The following is a 21,301-nucleotide window of genomic DNA, read 5'->3' on the forward strand; positions in this document are numbered from 1 at the left end:
TCTCAGTGGCTAGCTGAAGAGGTGATTGTTGTCACAGACTCCTAGTTTTGAATTTTCACTGGGGATTGGTGTCAGTTTAACTCAGCATGAACATTTTCATAAAGAAGATGCTAAAAGTGCTAAAATAAGAAGGATGACCATTCAAATACACAGCCATGTTGGAGAGTCAATAAATGCACTGTGTTTGCGTTTAAGGTTTAAGTCCAATGAGCTGGCCTTACCTGGGAATGTAAGGCTGGCAGAGGATAGCACCACTCTCTCTATACTCCTACAAAATCCTCTGACTTTTGCTTTTGCAGTTTTCTAACTGTTCAACCAAGGAGGGGGGGAGGTGGATCAAGGCTGGTGCTGTGTACATGTTTGGATTTGTGCTAATACATAGATCTTTTTATAGCATCACTAGTAAAACCCTATTTTTTTTTTCTCATCTAGAGCTTAGAAAGTAAAAGTTTCTGACGGGTGTGGTGGCGCACGCCTTTAATCCCAGCACTTGAGAGGCAGAGGCAGGTGGATTTCTGAGTTCGAGGCCAGCCTGGTCTACAGAGTGAGTTCCAGGACAGCCCGGGCTACACAGAGAAACCCTGTCTCAAAAAAAGAAAAAAAAAGAAAAAGGAAAAAAGAAAACAAACAAACAAACAAAAAAGGTTCTTACTTGCATCTAAGCACTTAAAAAATAGTTTTGTCACTCTGAAAATTGTTGGTGTAAAAGAATTAATTTTTGTATTTCATCGTATGTCAGCGAACTAAGCATTTTGTTGGTGCGCCACTCCTCTGTTAGTTTTCCTCAAGCTTGTGACTTTTCAGTAGGAATAAATCCATCTTTTAAAATAAGAGCCATATTTGTGCATGTGCATGTGCGTGTGTGTGTGTTTGTGTCTGTGTGGGTTTGTGCACAAGCATGTGTGTGCCCACAGAGGCCAGAAGAAAGTGTCAGATCTGCTGGAGCTGGCATTATAGGTAGTTAGGGCAGGAAAACAGTGGTCTTCTTCAAGAATATCATGTACTCCTATATGTGCTCTTGACTGCTGAGCCATCTCTCCAGCCCCACATTTTATCTTATTTCTCAACTGTCACTTGCTTTGAACAATGTCCCTGCATTGGTAGCCGGCCTTCCTTTCCTTTTAGCAGTGCCAGACAGCAAGCAGCCTTTGCTGTGTGTATACCAGGAGTAGCTCTGTATAGAATGGTTGGGAATAATATTTGGGCAGATTTCTAGTTAGTTTCCTTTTTGTCTTGGGGACAATGCCCTGTTCCTGTCACCATTCAGCTAATGTTGTGTGATGCTTCCCAAAGGCATACTACATCCCACCCACATGGCCGAGCTCCATATCTGCATCATTCAATTTACTTGTAATGAAGAACCTCTTTCCCTTCACCTCTTCTATTTCATAGTCAGAATGACAAGGTTAGGTGGCTTTCCTAAGGTCTCATGGCTGGGAAGCATGTGTGCTGATCTAAGATGGAGACCATAGTTTGAAAACTGGGTCACTGGGTGTGGTGGTTTTTACCTGTAGATGGCTTTTACCCTGGCACTTTGGAGGTGGGGGCAGGAGGAGTGCAAATGAGGGGATCCTGGGGTGTATAGCAAGACCTTGCCTTTAAAAAAATGGAGGAATATCTGTTATCTAGAATATTTTATTCATCCATTCATTCAAATAGTAAAATTTGAAAGTATGTGAATGTTTGATAGTGAATGTGTGGTATGTGCCCACAGGTCTGTGATGTACACACACCTGGAGAGGCCAAGCAAGAAAGCCAGGTGTCTTGTTGCATCACATGTTGCATTTCTCCACTGGCACAGCTCTCTCATTGAACTTGGACATATACTGGCAGCTAGAGAGCCCCAGAGACCCTTCTGTCTCTGCACCCCACAGTGCTGGAATTATAGATATATTTATTTTCATATATGTGAGGGTTTGCCTGCACGTATACACCATGTGTATGCCTCGTGTACATGGAGACAAGAAGGGAGTTTCTGATTCTCTGGAACTAGAGTTACAGATGACATTAAACTGCCATGTTGGTGCTGGGATCCTCTGGAGGAGCACCTCGTACTCTTAACTACTGAACCATTTCTCCAGCCCCCAAAGAAATCGTTTTTAAAAAGACAAGCAGCCAGCAGTGGCGCACGCCTTTAAACCCAGCACTCAGGAGGCAGAGGCAGGCAGTTCAAGGCCAGCCTGGTCTACAGAGTGAGTTCCAGGACAGCTGGGGCTACGCAGAGAAACCCTGTCTCAATAAAACCAAAACAAAGAAAAAAGAAAGAAAGAGGGTATAATTCATAGAAATAAGTAGCTAAAATGTTGAAAAGAAAGAGTGTATAAATCAGAAAGGAAAAACGCTGAGCTATGAGTTTGGTTTTTTTTTTTTTTAAAGATTTATTTTTTTATTTATTTTATGTGTATGAGTACACATATGTGGCTGCTGGGAATTGAACTCAGGACCTCTGCCGCCTTGCTCGCTCCACCCCTCTCACTCCAGCCCAAACGCACCAGAAGAGGGCATCAGATCTCATTACTGGTGGTTGTGAGCCACCATGTGGTAGCTGGGATCCGAACTCAGGACCTTTGGAAGAGCTGTCAGTGCTCTTACCCTCTGAGCCATCTCGCCAGCCCCGAGCTATGAGTTTTTAAATGGTAAATATGAAAAATACAGCCTGGCCCTGATGAGGATGTGGCAGGATTAGGAATCTGTTTCTTAAGATTTATTTATTTTTACTTTATGTGTTATGAGTACTTTTCCTGCATATGTTCACCATGTATGTGGAGTACCTGTGGGGGCCAGAAGAAGGTGTCAAGTGCCCTGCAACTGGAGTTTGATACCGTGTGGGAGCTGGGAACAGATCTTGGGTCCTCAGCATGAACAGCCAGTACTCAACATCTGAGCCATCTCTCCAGACCAAGCAATCTTAACACATAGGTGGTTGACATACAAGTTAGTATAAAAACGATGGAATATTTTTTGTGGGTTTCTCGTCTTCACTGATCTTTGCTTCCCTGAAAGAGACACAGCCAAGAATTTTTCCTGGTGTCCCTCCAGGTCCCTCCTACTGACTCAAGCAGAGGCTGAGGCCTGGCTGTCTCTGCTAAGGTTATATCACCACTGTTGCTAACCTGACACTACCAAACTGGAATGCTGGTGTATCCATGAAGTGTTTACTAATGGATTGAGCTGCCGCTGCTGACCTGTGAACTGAACTGCCAATTTCCAAACACAGACAGGAGTTGCTCCAAAGAACCATTTCTGAACAGGTCCACTCCCCCCACCCCATATCCTTTCTTTTCTACTTACCTCTGGTGGGTGTTTGAGCTACAAGGAAGGTTAAAGCATCTAAGAACCATCATTAAAAATAAAGATAGAAAAAATTTAAAGCTACATCAAAGAATCAATAACAGATTATATTTTTAAAAATTCTACATATGGGAATTAAATTTTTATGTGTGGGTGTGAGTGTTATATGTGTGCATGATTGTAGTCAAGGTTCAACAATTCAGATACACTTTATATAGAGAGGTAGTCTTCAAAAGTGTCAGAAAGCCATAGAATATGACATTTAATATTAATTCATTATTAAATATCATTTGACTAGAGATGTATCTGTTCCTGACATTACCCCCTTCTTGGTTCAAAGAAAAAATTGAGCATCAAAACTTCCATATGGAGTTGTTCCAGTTACAGCAAAATAGCTACTGGACAAAAATTACCCTATTCCACAGACAAAAAATACTGTCCAGGGAAGGACACACAATCCAGGATAGTCAACAGTTTAGCTCTTCCAAGACAGAGCAAACAAGTCCTTCATAGTTCCTGCTTCATTTCAAGGTCTGTCCGATGGTTCTGGGTCAGAAGGCTGAAGACAGATGCTCCAACATTTTGAGGAATGAGGGATTGTCCAAGTAGGCAGCTGTCTCTACAAATTGGTTGCATTTTAGAAGCTATTTTTTGTGCTTCCTATATCTTTGGGTGATATTTAATTCATTCTTGGATTTCTGACAAGGTTGAAGGCTAATTGTAGTCTCATAATCAAACTCAAGTTGTTTAATTAACATTGAGGAAGATTATATAAAAAGGATGGTTTTCAGATAGTAATACAAATTAAAGTCAGAACAAAATTCAGATAAAGAATTGTAAACTCGGGCTGGAGAGATGGCTCAGTGGTTAAGAGCACTGACTGCTCTTCCAGAGGTCCTGAGTTCAATTCCCAGCAACCACATGGTGGCTCACAACCATCTATAATGAGATCGGATGCTCTCTTCTGGGGTGTCTGAAGACAGCAACAGTGTAGTCACACATTAAATAAATAAATAAATAAATAAATAAATAAATTTAAAAAAAAGAATTGTTAACTCTTTAAGTCAGGATAAATAGTAGAGTACTTTATCTAATTGACAACTATGATGGACTGGGTATTAATTATATATCATGCTTTGTAATTTACATAATTGTTATGATTATGCTCAATTTGTATCTGAGAGAAGAGCCCTTTCTTTATTTGGACAGAAAGGGTGAGATGTTGAGCATTGGTCCTAATGCTTTGTCTTATTTTGGCTCCCAAAAGCCATGCTTCCAGACCTGAAGGTTCCTCTTCCCAGCTGACTTCAGTTGATAATAAAGAATTGCCAAACAGCCAATGGCTGGGCAGGTAGACAGGGCGGTACGTTTAGATTGCATGGGCAAGGGACCGAGAGAGAGGGGTAGAAGAGGAAAATCACCATGACTCAGAGCCAGATAGATCAGATGTAAGAGCTGTGGGAGAGAAACCATCCAGCAATGTAGGTGGGAAAGGAATGGACCCTATGGGTGAGCTTCCCAGAAGGTAACAGGGCAGCAAAGATAAAATATAGATTCAGAAGGTGTTGAGCCAGGAATACCAGAGGGAAGTATGTGCTAGCTGAGAGAAGGTTTAGAAATGCTCAGCCATTGAGCTAGTCAAGTCATATCAAAATTAGCTGGTGTGTGTGTGTGTGTGTGTGTGTGTGTGTGTGTGTCTTTCATTCGCAAATGCAGAGCACTTTTGGGCAGGTGCAGCATGCATGACCCACTGGGAGCCAAAGAGATTTAATCAAGTCACTGCTACACATGATGTATACACAGACACATGAATGAGTACAAATGCCTTTGCATGTGCCGAAACCAAAAGAGAACATCAGATGTCCCGCTCCATCTCGCTCCCTCCACTTTACTACTTTGAGACAGGGTCTCTCACTGAATCTAGAACTAGGCTAGTAGCCAGCCAGCTCCAGATATCATCCTTTCTCCACACACCACAGTACAGCCACTCCTAGCTTTTATATGGGCGTTGGGAATCTGAATTCATGTTCTCATCAAGTGCTTTTACTGAGTCTTCTCCTTTGCCCCCGCTTGTGTGAATTTATCTTAAATAAATAATTAGACAGATACTTAAGGATGAAGCTACAAGAATACTAACATTGGCAACAGGAAAAAGCTTTAGGGGTGAAAATGTAAATTTCTTTTCCACAAGATATTGATAAAAATAAATGTGGTCCAATTCTATGTTGCAATACTATGAGGTCATAAAATAAAGTGAGGCCTTCAATGTGTCTAACTGGAATAATGTATGCAGTATACTCTTTATTTTGGGATAGGGTCTCATTATATAACCCTGGGTGTCTTAGAACTATGTAGGACAAGCCAAGCCCCAGTTCACAGTGATCTGCCTGGCTCTGCCTTACAAATGCTGATGTTCGCCACCACACCAGGCTTCACAGTATACTTATCTTTTAATGTCATAAAGGTTCAAAACACCTTATTGAAGGCATAATTTATACAAAATGTATAATCTTGAGTGTAGTTAAATGATGATCCCTTTTGTGTGGTACTGGAAGTTAAATCTGAGTCTCAGTTGTGGTGGGCAAATGATCTGCCAGTCAGCTGAGGCTCTGGATCTACCAAGGAGTAATAGCGCCAGATCTACAGCATATTTACATTTTTATACTGAAAAAGTTAAAGTACAGAATACAGAGCCTGGATGGATGGCTCAGTGGTTGAGTGTTGGCTGCTCTTTCAGAAGACCCAAGTTCAGTTTCCAGCACCCACATCAAGTGGCTTACAGCCACTGTAACTCCAGCTTCAAGAAACCCATTTCTCTTTCTGGGCCTCTGTGAGCACCTGCAAGCACATGTGCATACATATACATAGACACATATGTGCACATACATTTAAAAATTAAGTTACATTTAAAAACTTAAAAATAATACATTTATAACAGGATACTGTTTTGTCTCTCTACAGGAAAAAGCTGGAAGTATATGTTAGTGGAACTAAGGAATTATTTCTTATTATATAAATTTTAATTGCTCAAATTTCAATAACAAAGTTTCTCATTTACACTTCACTAGATTGTTTACAGAATTATGAAAGTAATACATATTCATTAAAATATTTAAATAACATGGGGGTGGAGAGATGGCTCAGCAGTTAAGAGCACTTCCAAAGGTCCTGAGTTCAAATCCCAACAACCACATGGTGGCTCACAACCATCTGTAATGAGATCAGACGCCCTCTTCTGCTGTGTCTGAAAACAACTACAGTGTACTTATATATAATAAATAAATAAATCTTTAATAAAAAAAATATTTAAGCCAGGCGATGGTGGTGCACACCTTTAATCCCAGTACTTGGGAGGCAGAGGCAGGCAGATCTCTGAGTTCAAGGCCAGCCTGGTCTACAGATTAAGTTCCAGGGCTATACAGAGAAACCCTGTCTCAAAAAAAACAAAAAAAAAAAATTTAAGTAATATAAAGATAGAGTATAATCCTTAGTTCTATTCACTAAGCACGACATATTTTGTTTGATGATTTAGTTTTTAAAATTAGAACAGGAATAGCAAGGCAGCTTAGAGGGTTTTAAAGTGTTTGCTACCCAAACTTGACAACCAGAGTGCTGGCCCTAGATCAAAAGAGAGAACTGATTCCTGAAATTGTCCTCTAAACTCTACACGCATGCAGTGATACACATGTGCATGTGTGTACACACACACTAATAACAACAACAATAAGAAACAACTAAAAACTGAGATATAGACACAGAGACACAGAAAATAGCACAAGGATGAAAATAAAAGAATCACAGCTAGAGTTAGACACAGAAAATTCAAAACTGTCTATAAACAAATGACTAGAACTGATGACTGAGTTTGGCAGGATTTTGGACCCAGGGTCAGTGCTCGCAAACAGTCCATCTATTTCCATGTGCTAGCAACAATCAAATCAAAACTGTTATCATATAAAAATCAAATACTGGGAACTTAGCAAAAAGTTTGCAGCCTCTGCTCTAAAAACTATAGACTATCACTGAAGGAGATGAAAAAAATAGATCTAGGATCATAAGCATGTATTTCCACCAAGGCACAGGCTCTAGAATGTTCTTGATAGCTTTACTCAGAATTAGCCAAAGTAGTAAAACAACCAATACCCATCAACAGTGGCATGGGAAGCATGAAAAGGGCACAGACCGCTAACCCAGCCTATCATCCATGCAGATGCCCGCACCGACCCAGCCATCACACAGATGCCCGCACCGACCCAGCCTATCATCCATGCAGATGCCCGCACCAACCCAGCCTATCATCCATGCAGATGCCCGCACCGACCCAGCCTATCATCCATGCAGATGCCTGCACCGACCCAGCCTATCATCCATGCAGATGCCCACACCGACCCAGCCATCACACAGATGTCTGCACAGTTGGCCACAAAAGAATATGTTCTGGGATTCCATTTCACGGACCTTAAAATCTAGACAAACCAATCTGAAATGATAGATGTCAAATGGTCACTCTTAGGGCTGCTTCTTCCTAGGGTGCAGCTCTAGAGCAGTGAGTGCCAGTTTCTACACATTGATCTACGGGATGATTAAACACGTATGCAGGGCCATTAGCTCACCTTACTACATGTAAGGTACATCTTGACTTTCCAAGTTGGCAACTGTGCAAAAATACAAATGTAGTTGGACCAAGTTTAAGTAGGTCAATGTCAGCCTGCCCATGTCAAAGGCCAGGATGCTAGGGGCCCCCCTTGTGCTTTCTGGGAAGGTATTGTCAGGGCATGGACCAAGGCTAGCTATTGCCTTCTGTAACTGTATGCCCACCAGATAATCTTATTGCTGCTAGTGAGCAAGAGGACACAGCAACCATGTTTTGGAAGGGCTTAGATCATTGCTTCTTGACTCTGGTGGAGCATTATGTCTGGTGGAGCCTATTCTGTCTCATGCTTCTCTGCCAGGGCCACAGAACAGGCCCGAACCTGCTGAGTCCCTTCCAAATGTCCACCATGCCCCACCTAGCTTGGCTTAGAAACTGAGCAGGAGTTGGGTGCTGTTCATATCTCTGGCCACAGTGCCTTGGGTTTTTTTGTATGACCTACCCTCCCTCCCCAGGCCTGACTTAGAACCATAGCAACCATCTGGCTTCTGAGATCAGCATCCTGTAGGAAGAAATACCTTCTGCCCTAAGGATACACCAGGCACTGACCTGGAGTCCCAGCAAGCAGGTAGATCTAGCCCTCTCAGAAGCAAAGTAGATATAGCCTTTGCAGGATGGCCAACGTGAGCCTGGGAGAAGGAAATACAAGCCTCTGGGGGGTGGGGGTGAGGCTGGGAGGAGCCCCAGGGCCTAGAAGCCTATCCATGGGTGGACACCATAGCTAACACTCCCTGTGTTTAACATTCACTAAGCTTGCAGCAACACCTCTTATAGAAGGCCTCCCGTGGTTAGCAGTCTCAGAACGACAAGTTTTAACTAACTCCAGGGTGTGGCTAGGAGTGGTCCTAGGGGAGGGGGTACTTATGGGACAGCTGGGAGCTGTATGGAGCACTTGCTTTGACCTTTGGGGCAGGTACTGGAGTTAGGACTCCACTTACAGGTGGGAACTGAACACAAGAAGAGGGTCACCTGCTTGGGATCGCAGCCTGGGAGGGGCAGGGTTCCAACCATGGTGCTGTTCACTCATAACAACCTGCAATGCATCCTGCTCAGCCCACGCCATCACCAAGAAAAGGGAGCTGGGTCTTCTCCCCTAGGACTTGTCCTGGATCATCATCCTGGGCACAAGTGAGTTTACCAGACACTGAGGCATCCAGGCCTAGCAGCTCCCAGCACCCAGGGCTCAGCATTCTGTAGTCTCCTCATGCCCTGCACAGCTCAGGCCTTACGAGCCTCTGCCCTCCCTACCAGCTGCTCCCGAGTCCTCCCTCGCTCCCGAGTCCTCCCTAGCTCCCGCACTGATGTGCTCTGTATGCTGCTTACCTTCCTGCCATTGTGGCTGCTCCAGGGTGCTAAAGGGCTGTGCCTGCACGCTCCCAGGGCACAGCTCTGCCCCAGTGAGCAGGTGGCCGTGGTTATGGTTGAATGCCTTGGGGAGTCAGTGGCAGGCCTGCTGAGGCTGAGGCCTTGGTCTGTCCAGAGCTGAGGAAACCTTCTCTGAAGAGATCAGGGGAGTTTACCACACTGATCACGCCAAGGCAAAGAGTGACAGACCCACCACATCCTGCTGTCCCCAGGAGCCCACCCACCGTCACTGCAGCTCCTCATCTCTTCCTGTCCTCCACCTCAACCTTCCTTCCTGTCTAGTTTTAAAAGCTAACAGCCTCACTGACAAATCGTTGAGCTGGTTGGCCCCAGGCTCACCTCCTCGGTTCTGTCCCATCCCCCAGAGCAGGGAAATGATGCTGGGCCTCCCTTCTGGGACTGAGCATCCCCACAGCATGTGCTCAGAATGGGTACAGCCAAAACTGTTGACATGTCAGCCTTCCATCCTCCAACAGTAGGTGGGGGTGGGGAAGTGAGCTGTCAGCTGGGAAGCCAGCACCTGGGTTTAGGTGGCTCTGCTGACTGAATGTCTGCTCCCTTCCAGGCTTTGACACCTTGTGACCTTCCTTTTATTAGACCACGTCCTTTTCACCTCAGAGGCTTCTGGCCTAGCCCTCTCCTAGGTCTCCCCGAGTCAGTGGATCCTGAAATGCAGCACACAGCTGTTCACAGCAGGAAGGTCACATTCTGACCCTGAAGGTGGGCCTCAGTAGGCGTCCTGCTCTAACGGGGAAGGAAGACTAAGGACGCGGCTGAGAGTGATCAAAATAGAGAAAAAAAAAAAAAAGCTTGCAATAAATGGACTATTTAGAACGTCTTCTATTGACAGGGGGAAGCCACTTACTGTGATGGCTCTGGGTGACTTAGGTGACAAGGTGGTAGCCAAGTGATCTTAGGCTCTTCAACAAGCACAGAGTTCTCAAGCATCTGTTGGGTTCCGAGGTTGAGAGCAGCCTGCACGCAGGGGTGGGTGTTGGAGGCGCCCGTGGCCAACCTTTACTTCTTGTTTCCCATTGAGGGTAGGACTTTGGCGGTAGGCTGTCTCTGGACACTGCTGCCCATTGCCTTCCCACTAAGGACATAGTGGCAGCCCATGGGAAGCCTGAGGCGGCTCTAGGCAGACAGAGCAGGCCAAGGGGTGCAGCAAAGGTGTCTGAACCAGGTGCCTACCAGATGTTGGAAGCCACAGGGGCCTTGTGGGCCTGTCACACTTAAGAGGCCCAAGAGGCTCAGATCCCTCCTTCAGGGATCTGGCAGGAGAGGAAACAGCATCCTTCCTGAGGATCTTGGGGAACATCCCAGGGCTAGCTCCTACCTCTCTTCCTAGTAATAGCCACCAGCCCCATACATGGGCAATTCTGGTGTGTGTGTGTGTGTGTGTGTGTGTGTGTGTGTGTGTGTGTATACATACACATGTGCCCAAGTACACACATTCTCCAGGGTCATCTTCACTCTGGGACTTTCTGTTACCTGAGAGCAAACAGCAGGGCAGTTAGTAGGCTCAGTTCTTCCTAACCTGGGGAGTGTAAGGCTTCCAGCCTGCAGTCATGGCCCTTTCCCTGTGGCTCCCCTTACCTGAGCCAGTGGTCGTCTATCTAAAGCTAAGCTGGGGTTCAACACAGACAAGCCTAGGCCATGGCAAGGGCTGGGCCACAAAAGTGAACAGGCTGGAGGTCTGGTCACATTGCCCATACCTCCATGTCTACCCAGACCACATCTGGTGATAGGTATGATTCCCTTGTGTTCAGCGCACATTCTGTGTTGGGGGGCTGAGTCCTTCTTCGTGTGCTAACCATACAAAGGCAGTGTGGTTTCTGGAAGAGGACTCCTCCTCACTTTATTCAGTGAGTAGTCCCAGTGCATCACTGAAGGGTGAGGCAGCCATGCATCTTGATTTCAAGCGCTGGCCCAGTGCCGCGCTGCTGGAGCCAGTGTGTTTTGTGGGAAGGTCCCTGCTTACCTGCCTCTGTTGTGGATGGTGGCCACGCCTTCGCTGCAGAGGTTCATTTTAACCTCCCTCCTCCAGAGGCAGCAACTGGCTGTTTTAAAACAGGTGAATGATGCTGGATACACAGGTTTAGGGGTTCAAGAATCTGTCTTTGAGCTACCCATGGCACTCGGCTTCCAATTGCCTGCCCGGTCAGCATATTGGCGACTGGTTTCTCTTTGGCTGACCAGGACCAGGACACATTCCATAAACACCCAGCTTTGTTCTCACCTCCCTAAACACTGCTGGCCTCTCAGATTGGCTCATAAATCTTCCCCAGGAATCTGTCCTTGATATCATGGCTTTCTTTCTTGTAGTGTTGGGAAATTAACCTAGAGCCTTAGGTATACTATCACCAAGCCACACTCCAGCTGCTAAAAGAATAGCTGGCTGATCTTCTTTTCCACATGGCCTGGCACAGCTCTAGGTCAGTGTTATCAAGGCAAGCTGACTCACTAGATCCCACAAGCCCAGCCTGGCACTTGTGACAGTCCAGTCGATACGGAGACTGTCCCTGGCCTGCTTTCCTGAGCAGAAGCAGCAGGAGTTAGTGCCCGTGAGGACCCCATTAGTGTGATGTACACAGAGACAGTGTTCTCAAGGAACCGTAGGTCAGCGGACAGTAAGTGGTCCTGGCACCTCAAGATAAGAACACGTGCAAAGGTGCTGGGGCAGAGCAGAGGGGCCCAAGCTCACTGTGTGCTCCCCATGGCTTTCCCAGAGAGGAGTGCCTAGTTTATTTATTTTTAAATAAAGCCTTCTTTGTTTTTATTGCACATTATATAAAACAACTTCACTGTATTTAAAACACACAAGGACATTCACAGGCTTAGGAAACCCAAACTTCTGGTTTTTTTCTGGTCCCAGAGTCCACACTGGTTCAAGAATGCTTAACACAAATGGGTGGAGCCCACAAACAGCATGCTTACTTTGGGGGTCTTCATAGCTATGCTGGCCCTACTTGAAGAATGCTGGTGACAGTGGCAAGTATCTGAGTGGACACAGAGCAGGGGAGCACCCACAACAGGATGCAGGCCGCCCATCAGTGCCTGGTCTGCTATGGCAGCTGGGCTGGTTTTGATGCTGGGAAGGCAGGCTGGACCCAATGCCCATCCTGAATATACTATAGGGCAGCTGTGCTTGGGGGTGCTGACCACAGAAAGGCAAGTGAAGAAGGCTTGGGTCTTGCTCTGGTCGCTGGTGTGGCCCACTGCCACAGCAACACACAGGATGGGACCCTGGTTGGACCAAAGGTGGAAAACTGGCACTGGCTGAGGGGGGAAGGCCTGCTCTGAGTCCAAGGGTGACTGACACATGGAGCTGAAGTGCAGGAAAGTACGCTGGGGTTCTTGTCCTTTACACAGACACAGGCCCGTGTCCTATGACATACCGTGGAGGCCTGACTTACACTAGGTGCTCTGGCCCTCTGGCAGATTTATTGGGTGGAGGAGGCCTGTCATTTCTGATCCTTTTTCTTTCGGCCTGAGGGCTGTCGTCTCTTCTGTTTGAGCTTCTCCTTTCGGGCTGCGGCAGTCGTGAAGGTGATGCACTGAGCATCCAGGATGTCCAGCAGCTTGCCCATGGCCACAGGGATGCCACTGTGCTTCAGCTCAGCCTGCAGCTCAGCCAGCTCCAGAGGCTGGTACATCAGGACCTTCCTGTGCAGGGCAGGCTTGGAGCAGATGTAGCGCCTCACCGCCTCCTCTGTGTCTGCGGCCCGGATTGCTACCTGTGATGCAGTGACCCCGTCCCCGTCGTCCTTGTCTTCACCTGAAGACTCAAAGGCAGCTCCAAACTCACCAGACAAGCTGAAGAGAACAATGATGTTACGTGACACCCTTTCTCTACAGTCCCCAAGCCCAGGAACCCCTCTGAGGGAATGACTATTTTCATGGTTCTGTTGGGCCTGACATGACAGGACTCCTTGATGGTGTCCTACGGGTCTCTGTGGTTTCTGGTTCCCTGGCCAGGCCAGTCTAGGTGGGATCTGCCTCCCCAAGCCCCATCCAGAAAGCTCAGGCATATAAGTACACTACAGGGCTCCTTAGGCCTGTGGAGCCCAGAAATCAATGTGCTTTTAGACACTGGCCATTAGGCTTCCCTAAGCCCTTTCAGACCACCTCTCAAAGGACACATGATGGGACTGAGCCTGCTGCCTCCATTACCTTTGCGAGCTAAAGGAGTTGTCACTGCCATCCACAGAGGTAGCCACGGATTCCTGGGAGGCTGGGAGCTGGGCATTGCCATCAGGGCATGAAGGCTCCCCAGCTAGCAACCTATTTGGCTGGGAAATACTTTCACTGAGCTGCTTCTCTTGATGTTGAAGACTCTTGCTTTTAGTAGAGCCCTTGGATCTTTGAGTCCCAAGATCTGCAGTGGCCCTGAGCTGAGTGTAACTTCCTGACCTTGAAGGGTTGCAGGTCTCAGTGGTAGATGCCTGGCTACCAGGTACCTGTTGGGGTATCTGGGAGGACTGGATCTCATCCTCAGAGTCTGACTCCAGAGTCTGGTGAGTGTACTGGAAAATCTCCTTCAGTTTTAGAACCATCTGGCGTTTGGGCAGAGCACGAACTCCAAACCTGCATGTGGAAACAGATGAACTTCAGCATCTAACAGTGCAGCTGTCACTACACTCTGCTGCAGAGTAACATGGGGCTTGAATGGATGCAGATCTTACAAGCCTGACTCTCTCGGGCATGTAAAGCCAGCCATGTGGCCACATGCCAACTAAGCCTCTCCTAAAGGCTATCCATGCCGGAGATGTTCCCACAGTGTCCTGGAGACAGTGACAACACCGACTTTACCAAGTACCAGAGACTGAGCAGCATTGCTTGGGATGTGACAGTTTTCACAGTTTTACAAAATGAAGTCTCCTTAATTGGCTGGCATGGCTAGGGTTCCATTTCTACCAGCATGGAGCAGGAATACCTACTTCTTAGAAGTAACCCACAGGAGTTTCATTTGTTAGCTTTCTGGAGCTAACATCTAGTAAGAGTTAAGAAAAGCCCAGCCACTCACTCTACTTAAGCCCATGCAGATCAAACCACAGAACTTGGCTCCCATGCTAAGGGCCAGCTGCACCTCCCAGCTGCGCCTCCCTGAAGGACAGGTGCTGGTTATTCACAGGAGATCACCTAAGAGGAAGTGTGGGGAAACACTACCAACCTGTCCAGTTCTTTCTTCAGCACCGGGGTCTCCATGATCGAATACCTTGGCATTGGAGTTATAGGCACTTTGGGGGGCAACTTCTTCTTCTGGCTAGCACCTTCTGGATAAAGCATGAGAAGCACATGACTTAGTGTGAGAGGCATGGGTCTGCTACCACCTCTTGCCCTGGAAATATCACCATGGAAAAGGATAGACCCCAGTCAACACTGTGCCCAAGGAGACCACCCTCACCATTTGAGCTGTTCCTTCCCACTGGAAGGCAGTATACAGCAATTATCAAGAACCACACCATGTACACAATAGTAATTCGGGTGAACAGGCTCCTGGAGCCTTTTAGCATAACAGCCCAGCACATCATCTAATGTCACGTAGGAATATCCTGATGTGTAGTGACAGCAGAGACAGCTGGCAGCCCTGAGAACTATCAAGCTCTCTCAGAGTCTTCCTATATCTCAACAATAAAGAAAACATAGGCTGGGGGATGTAGGTGAGTGGGTAATGGTGCCAACCCCCAAGGCTGATAACTTCAGTTCAGTTCCTGGGAACCACACAGGGAAAGGAGAGAACCAATGCCCACTGCTGTCTCCTGACCTCTGTGCGCACCCTGTGGCATATGCACATGTACAAACACAATAAATAAATGAAAGAAAAATATGAATAAACAAAGGACATGGCAAGCATTTCTCCAAAGAAGATACACAAATGGCCACTAAAATACATAAAAGATACATAAACAGACATGCTGACTCAAAAACACAGTGCAGTGACACTTCATAGCCACTAGACAGGAAACATGAAATGTGTTGCAGGAATGGAGGGGACTGGAACCTTCACCTCACACACGTCTTGTGGGGACCTAATATGAAGCAGTATCTTTTAGGGAAAGCTAAAAGGGTAGCTCCCATGACCTGCAATCCTGGACCTAATTATACCAGAAGTGAAATTTATGTCCATCCACACAAAGCAGGATTAGTTACAACAACCCAAATATCTACTAATGGATGAGTGGATATAGTATTTAGCTATAATAAAGAAGGAAGAATCTTGAAAAACTTGTGCTAAGAATTGGTTACAAAAGATCATACATTGTATCTATATCCTCTTAAAAATGCTTGGGAGCAGGGTGGCTCGTGCCTTTAATCCCAATCTTAGGAGGCAGAGGCAGGAAATATCTAAGTTCGAGTCCAGCCTGGCCTACAGAGTGAGTTCTAGGACAGCCAGAGCTACACAGAGAAATCCTGTCTGGAAAAACAAAACAAAACAAAAGATTAATGGAGATGTCAGGTCTAGTGGTTCAAAACTGAGTTTAGGCAAAAGAATTTCCTCAGTGTCCAAGAAAGCCCAAGCCAAACAAACAACAAAACCCCACCTGCTCATAACAACTACAAGCGGGGCTGACACTCACATTTGTAATCCAAGGACTTGGAAGCCGATTATGATAAATTCATACCAGCCTGGAACCCAGAGGGAGACCCTGCCTTAAAACAACAGAACCCTAGAAACAAGCTAGCCAGCCCTCTCATTTTGGCTGCAGAGGCTGGAGACACCTCCTGTCATTTCTCAGGGTTTGCCTGGAAGGCCTGGAAACATGTCTCAGATTCAGACCAAAGTCCGTGTGAGTCTCAAGTCTCCTGTAGTGGTTCTGGGTATTGCCTGGGAACTGCTGAGAAATGCAAATTCTGCATTGCAGGCACCCTGTAACAGAAGCAGTGGGTTGCTGGGCTCTCAAGCCACTGGAGGGTGTCAGCAGCCCAGAGCCCTTGGGGATCTGGGAAGGAAGCAGCAGGTGGCTGCCTCCACTCCCTTTCAGCATGGCTGTGACAGCATGGTGGCCCAGCAGAGCTAGTGTCCTGTCCTCCCTGCCAGGAGGCTGTAGCTTTTCTGATTTTCTGAAAGACTGGAATGCATAGGAAGTAACATCCTTCTGTCTGGGGTGGGGCCGGGGGGGGGTCCACTCCCCCACACCTTCTTCTTCACTTGAGCTGTGTGTCTGGGTGCTGGGTGGAGTCCACCATGCATGATAAGTACTCACTGCACTGTACACAGTAGATTGTCCCATTTCTTTAAAAAAATATGAGATTGATATAAAAAGTTTAAAGTGAACTACCTACCACTTAGTGTTTACATTACTGGGCAACCTGATTCTGAATCCAAAGAGAACCTCGTACATGGTGAGCAGTCTGCCTTGCCTCCTCCCTGGGAAAGCTCCAGTCTGTGTTGCAGCCCTCTTTATTCTATGTATTTTATGGAAAGAAAGGAGTGACCAGAGTGCCTAGCTCCTCTGGCCTTCCCATCACATCTTCAGTCATATGCAGACAGCACGGGTCGGTCAGAAACATTCCATCATGCTGGGCTTTTCTCACCTTCTGGCTGTTGTGACGTGTTACTGTGAATGAATGGTTATCTATTTGAATACTAATTTTCAACTATTTTGGATAAGTGAGAACAGAATTTCTGGGTTCTATGAAATTATTCTTGTTGTGTGTAAGAGTGCGTGTATGACCATGATAAACTCCTATGCTGCCTGGCCAGTGAGCCCCATGGATGTTCCTGTCTTCATGTCCCTATGTGGGGATCAAACCATACGTGACCAGGCCCAGCTTCTCATGTGGAGTCTGGCGGTTGGACTCCAACCCTCATCTTTGGACTAAAACTCCGTCCTTGCATGTGTTCTGCTGTCTTCCTTCCTTTCTTTTTCCTTAGATTGAGTTTTGTCATGCCGCGCACTTTAGGTTGACCTAATTCTTGATATGCCCCTGCTTCTATGTCCTGTTCTGGAATTACAGATGTACATCACCCTACCTAGACTGATTATGGCAATTCTATACTTTATTTTGGGGGCGGGGGTAGGGTTTCACTATGTATCCATGGCTATTCTAGAACTCACTCTGTAGACCAGGCTGGCCTTGAATTTATAGAAATAATGCCTGCATCTGCCTCTGCTTCTGCCTGCAGAGTGGTGGGATTAAAAGGCATATGCCAGTACAGTTAGCTTTTTTTTTTTTTTGGTTTTTTTGAGGCAGGGTTTCTCTGAGTAGCCTTGGCAGTCCTGGAACTCACTCTGTAGACCCGGCTGACCTCAAACTCCGCCTGCCTCTGCCTCCCAAGTGCTGGGATTAAAGGCATGCGCCACCACCGACTGGCAGCTATTTTTTTTTTAAAGATTTATTTATTTATTATATTAAGTACACTGTAGCTATCTTCAGACACTCCAGAAGAGAACATCAGATCTCTGTATGGATGGTTGTGAGCCATCATGTGGTTGTTGGGATTTGAACTCACGACCTTAGGAAGAGCAGTCGGTGCTCTTAACTGCTGAACAATCTCTCCAGCCCCAGTCAGCTATTTTTAAAGACAGAAAGAGTTGGCATGAGACTCACTGCTACACTCACTACTGCTGGTGACCTTGGACTTCTGATCCCCCTGCCTCTATGTCCTGAGGCTAGAGTCACATGCATGTGTCATATATGTTTAACTTTTGTGTTCATGTCGTGCAGGGACTGAATTTAAGGGCCTCATGGATGTTGCGTAAGTACTCTACCACTGAGCTAGACCTTTTACACATGCACTTAACTTCTCAAAGAGCTTCACTGTGTCCATCTTAAGGGGATGTCTGCCGACAGCGCTAACCTCTGGGTGCCGAGTCAGGGTACTGGCAGAGGGTTCGCTCAAGGGGACTTGGAATAGAGATCCAGGCAGGTTTAGAGAAGGCTGACTGCTGCTTCTATACTTACTAGTCTATCCTAGGGAGACAGCCATGTCTCCTACTTTACAGGAGGGTGGGGGGCGGGGAGGGCAAAGGCAGGGTCTTGCCCAGATGAGCACGTCTTTCCACCCCCACCTCCACATCCCCCGCTAGCTAGCAGCTAACGTTAGCATGAGCAGTGCAGGCCAAGGCCTCTCTCAGGCCTCACAGGCACTCACTTGGTGTCTCTGGCTTCCTGTCTGGCTTCCGAGCTCTGGCACTCAGCACGTGGGCCACAGGTGGAGCCTCTGGAGACTGTCCTTCCTTCTCGTCCCAGTCGTCCCACAGAGCCTGGCTAAGGACACTCAGTTTGCTGCTCTCTGGAGAGCCAGCCTGTGAGGACTGCTCCTGAGACTCTCTCAGAGCACCATAGCTTCCTCGGATGGGGGTGGTGTCAAGTCCTGGGGAGTGGCAGTCATCACTGTGCAGAGCCTCTGGGGCCTGACTGCTGGGACTGCTTGTGGTCAGGGGGCCGGTCCTCTCCAGATTCAAGTGGTCAATTGGAATTGGTGAGAGAGGCTCATTCCAACAGTAGTCACCCATGGGATATGGGGGGTTAACATCTAGCACGGGGCTGCTGTTTCCTTGATGGGAAGCCACCTCCTGCTCATCATCACTGTCCCCAACTTCTACCACATCATCAGCTGCAGGCGGATTTGGCAGGCATGGTCTAGGTGAGAAGGATTTCTGGGACCACCTGGTAAAATCAGGGCTAGAACATGATGGCTGTGAAGAGGAGACCCTGTGGCGCCTGAGGTAGGGATGGGAAGGGCTTCGATAGGCCTGTCTCCCACTATCAGAGGCTCCTAGAGTAACAGGCTGTGTGTGTGGCATGATCACAGAGAACTGCTGGGCTGCTTCCAGCACAGTCCTACGGTCTAAGTTAGGCCTGGGTGTGTGCTGAGCAGTTTCATCTGAAAGAGTTCTGGTCTTAAGGCTTTTGATTTGAGTCTGTGATGAGCAATCACGACTCTTGCTGACCCCTGGAGTGGCAGGCACCAGCCAAGAGGTATCTGTAGTGCTGTCCTCATCCAGGCTGTTTTTCTGGCTGCAGAACAGCCAGGGGATGTCTCTGCGGCCCAGCGTGGACTGGTTTCCCAGCTGCCCCTCCTCTCCCTGCTGCAGCCCCACCTCTCTCTTCAGTGGGCTTTGGAAATGTTCATGATCTTCTTCAACATCAATGACTGAAAACAGTTCAGAGGACCTGGGGCTAACTTCTGGAACTTTCCTTCCTTCTGGGGAATCTTTAGAGACTGACTCTGTCTTGGTGTGCTCCAGCTCCTGCTCCTCATCTGAATCCAGTAACAGGATGACCTCGTCCTCCTTTATGTGACGCAGAGGATTCTGGGCCCTGGGGCTCAGGGGCTCCGGTACTGACTGTGTCAGGTCAATGGGTGGAGACTTTGCTGGGGAAATCAGGATGCCCCTATTTCTGCGTCCCAATATGGGGCTACTTTGTTTGCCTTTGTGGTGGCCAGCATCTTTCTGTAATGTGTGAATGTTACTGTCCCTCCTCTGCTTAGTTGGTGTAACTGGAGACAATGAGCTTGGGGGCGTCACTTTGGAAATGCTACTGTGTGACTGGGACACTGAGGGGGACAAATTGCTTGTGTGGTGTGGGTGAAGCCGTGACTGGCTGGGACTTCCACCCACAGAAGACTGTGACAGAAGACCACATGGGTGTGGAGTAGGTGCCTGGGCCATGTCTGCCTGCCTCTCCCTGACATGGTCACTCTGCTCTTCATGATCAACTGTTATTTGTGACAGTTCAGATGACACTCTTGGATTTGATGGAAGGAGCTGTTTGCAGTCATGGGCCTTGTTTGGGTAAAAAGGCAAGTATTCTTTCCCCCTCCCTTGGTGGCTGTCAGAAGGGCTGCAGAAGCTGGGGTGGTCAATTGCCTTCTCCAGTGCATCCTGGGCCTCTGCTTTCCCTGCCCAGGCTGGGCACTGGTCCTGCAGTGGAATGGAACTTCCTTCGTGTTCCCAGCTGGCTAGTGCCTCTTCTTTTCCTAACCCAGATGACTCCATTTGCTCTGTATTTTCTAGCTGTCTGTTACTCTGGACACCTGCCAGGGAAGGCTCGGATACTGGCCTGTCCTCCCCGCGCTGGGGAGTGCTCCCATCTGTGTCTGCCGCTCTTTCCCCCTGGAGAAGCAGCTTCCTCTGTGTCGCTGCAAACTCATATATCTCTTCCATTTCTGCTTCATCCACTTTTTCTTCTTCACGGACCTCGGAGTTCAGCAGAGTCTCTGCTTCTTCCTCTTTGTCTACCCACACCGACCTCAGAAGTTCCTGGAAAGCTCTGCTCTCACAATCCTCACTGGCCTCTAGCTGCTCTCCCTCTAAGTCCGCCATGGCAGGTACTTGTTCACACAGCTGGACAAGGTCACTCACACCAAACCTGCAATGGAGACACAGCATCATCGCTGCTTACACAGAGGACAGGTGGCCAGTGCAGACTCAGGAAAAAGGAACAAGGATGTTTTCCTTGTGGCCTTTCCCCTTGTCCCAGAATGCACTTGGTCATCACTCTGGTCAGCACCCATGGCACTTTAACTCTGGGATGACAGAGTGAAGGTGTGTCAGGCTCAGCTGGCAATCCAGCGCAAGCTGCCCTAAGAGCCACTCAAGACTGTGCCTGAGAAAAACCACAGCAGACAAAACTGTTGACAGGCCTGGCTCACCACCTATCAGAAGGCTCTGAAACCCAGTTGGTGTATCACAAACCACCATCACTGAGCTTTTCAAAAAAGGCACAAGGAGGTCCACAACCTGAGATGAGGAGGAAGGACGCCTAGCTAATGCAGGGGAACTGCATCGAGGGGCTGCATGTGGTATCTGTGTCTCAGGGTGCTGAGGCCATGGGCTATCACCCCACCATGCCAAGTATAATTCCTCACTCAGCTCTCTGCACCCTGCAAGCATCCATTCTAGCCAACTATCATGTACCATTCAGGGATGCTGATATCAATTTGGGATTAAAAGATATAAAGAAGTTTTGGGCTGGGCAGTGGTAGCACACGCCTTTAATCCCAGCACTTGGGAGGCAGAGGCAGGCGGATTTCTGAGT

The 21,301-nt window shown here is 47.5% G+C and overlaps 2 protein-coding genes across 13 annotated transcripts in view; both read right to left on the reverse strand.

Moving 5' to 3' along the window:
- The window catches only part of Nlrc3 (NLR family CARD domain containing 3), a 28,686-nt gene extending 19,114 nt beyond the window's left edge, over positions 1–9,572 (reverse strand). For all 7 annotated transcript variants that reach the window (XR_004115945.1, XR_004115947.1, XM_031360713.1 and 4 more), the window contains exon 1: positions 9,266–9,572. The gene's annotated coding sequence lies outside the window, so the exon portion shown is untranslated. The remainder of the gene's footprint in view (positions 1–9,265) is intronic.
- Positions 9,573–12,050: 2,478 nt separating this feature from the next.
- Slx4 (SLX4 structure-specific endonuclease subunit) overlaps positions 12,051–21,301 on the reverse strand; it is a 24,492-nt gene continuing 15,241 nt past the window's right edge. For 5 of the 6 annotated variants that reach the window (XM_031360977.1, XM_031361000.1, XM_031360997.1 and 2 more), the window contains 4 exons: positions 18,408–20,632; positions 14,481–14,583; positions 13,481–13,894; positions 12,051–13,123 (listed from right to left, as the gene is read on the reverse strand). In XM_031360977.1, coding sequence (XP_031216837.1) covers positions 12,772–13,123; positions 13,481–13,894; positions 14,481–14,583; positions 18,408–20,632 — 3,094 coding nt within the window. In that variant the 3' untranslated portion in view covers positions 12,051–12,771. The remainder of the gene's footprint in view (positions 13,124–13,480; positions 13,895–14,480; positions 14,584–18,407; positions 20,633–21,301) is intronic. The other variant, XM_031361002.1, reaches the window with a different exon arrangement.

The sequence above is a fragment of the Mastomys coucha genome, unplaced genomic scaffold, assembly GCF_008632895.1.
Source record: "Mastomys coucha isolate ucsf_1 unplaced genomic scaffold, UCSF_Mcou_1 pScaffold12, whole genome shotgun sequence".
Classification (NCBI taxonomy): domain Eukaryota; kingdom Metazoa; phylum Chordata; class Mammalia; order Rodentia; family Muridae; genus Mastomys; species Mastomys coucha.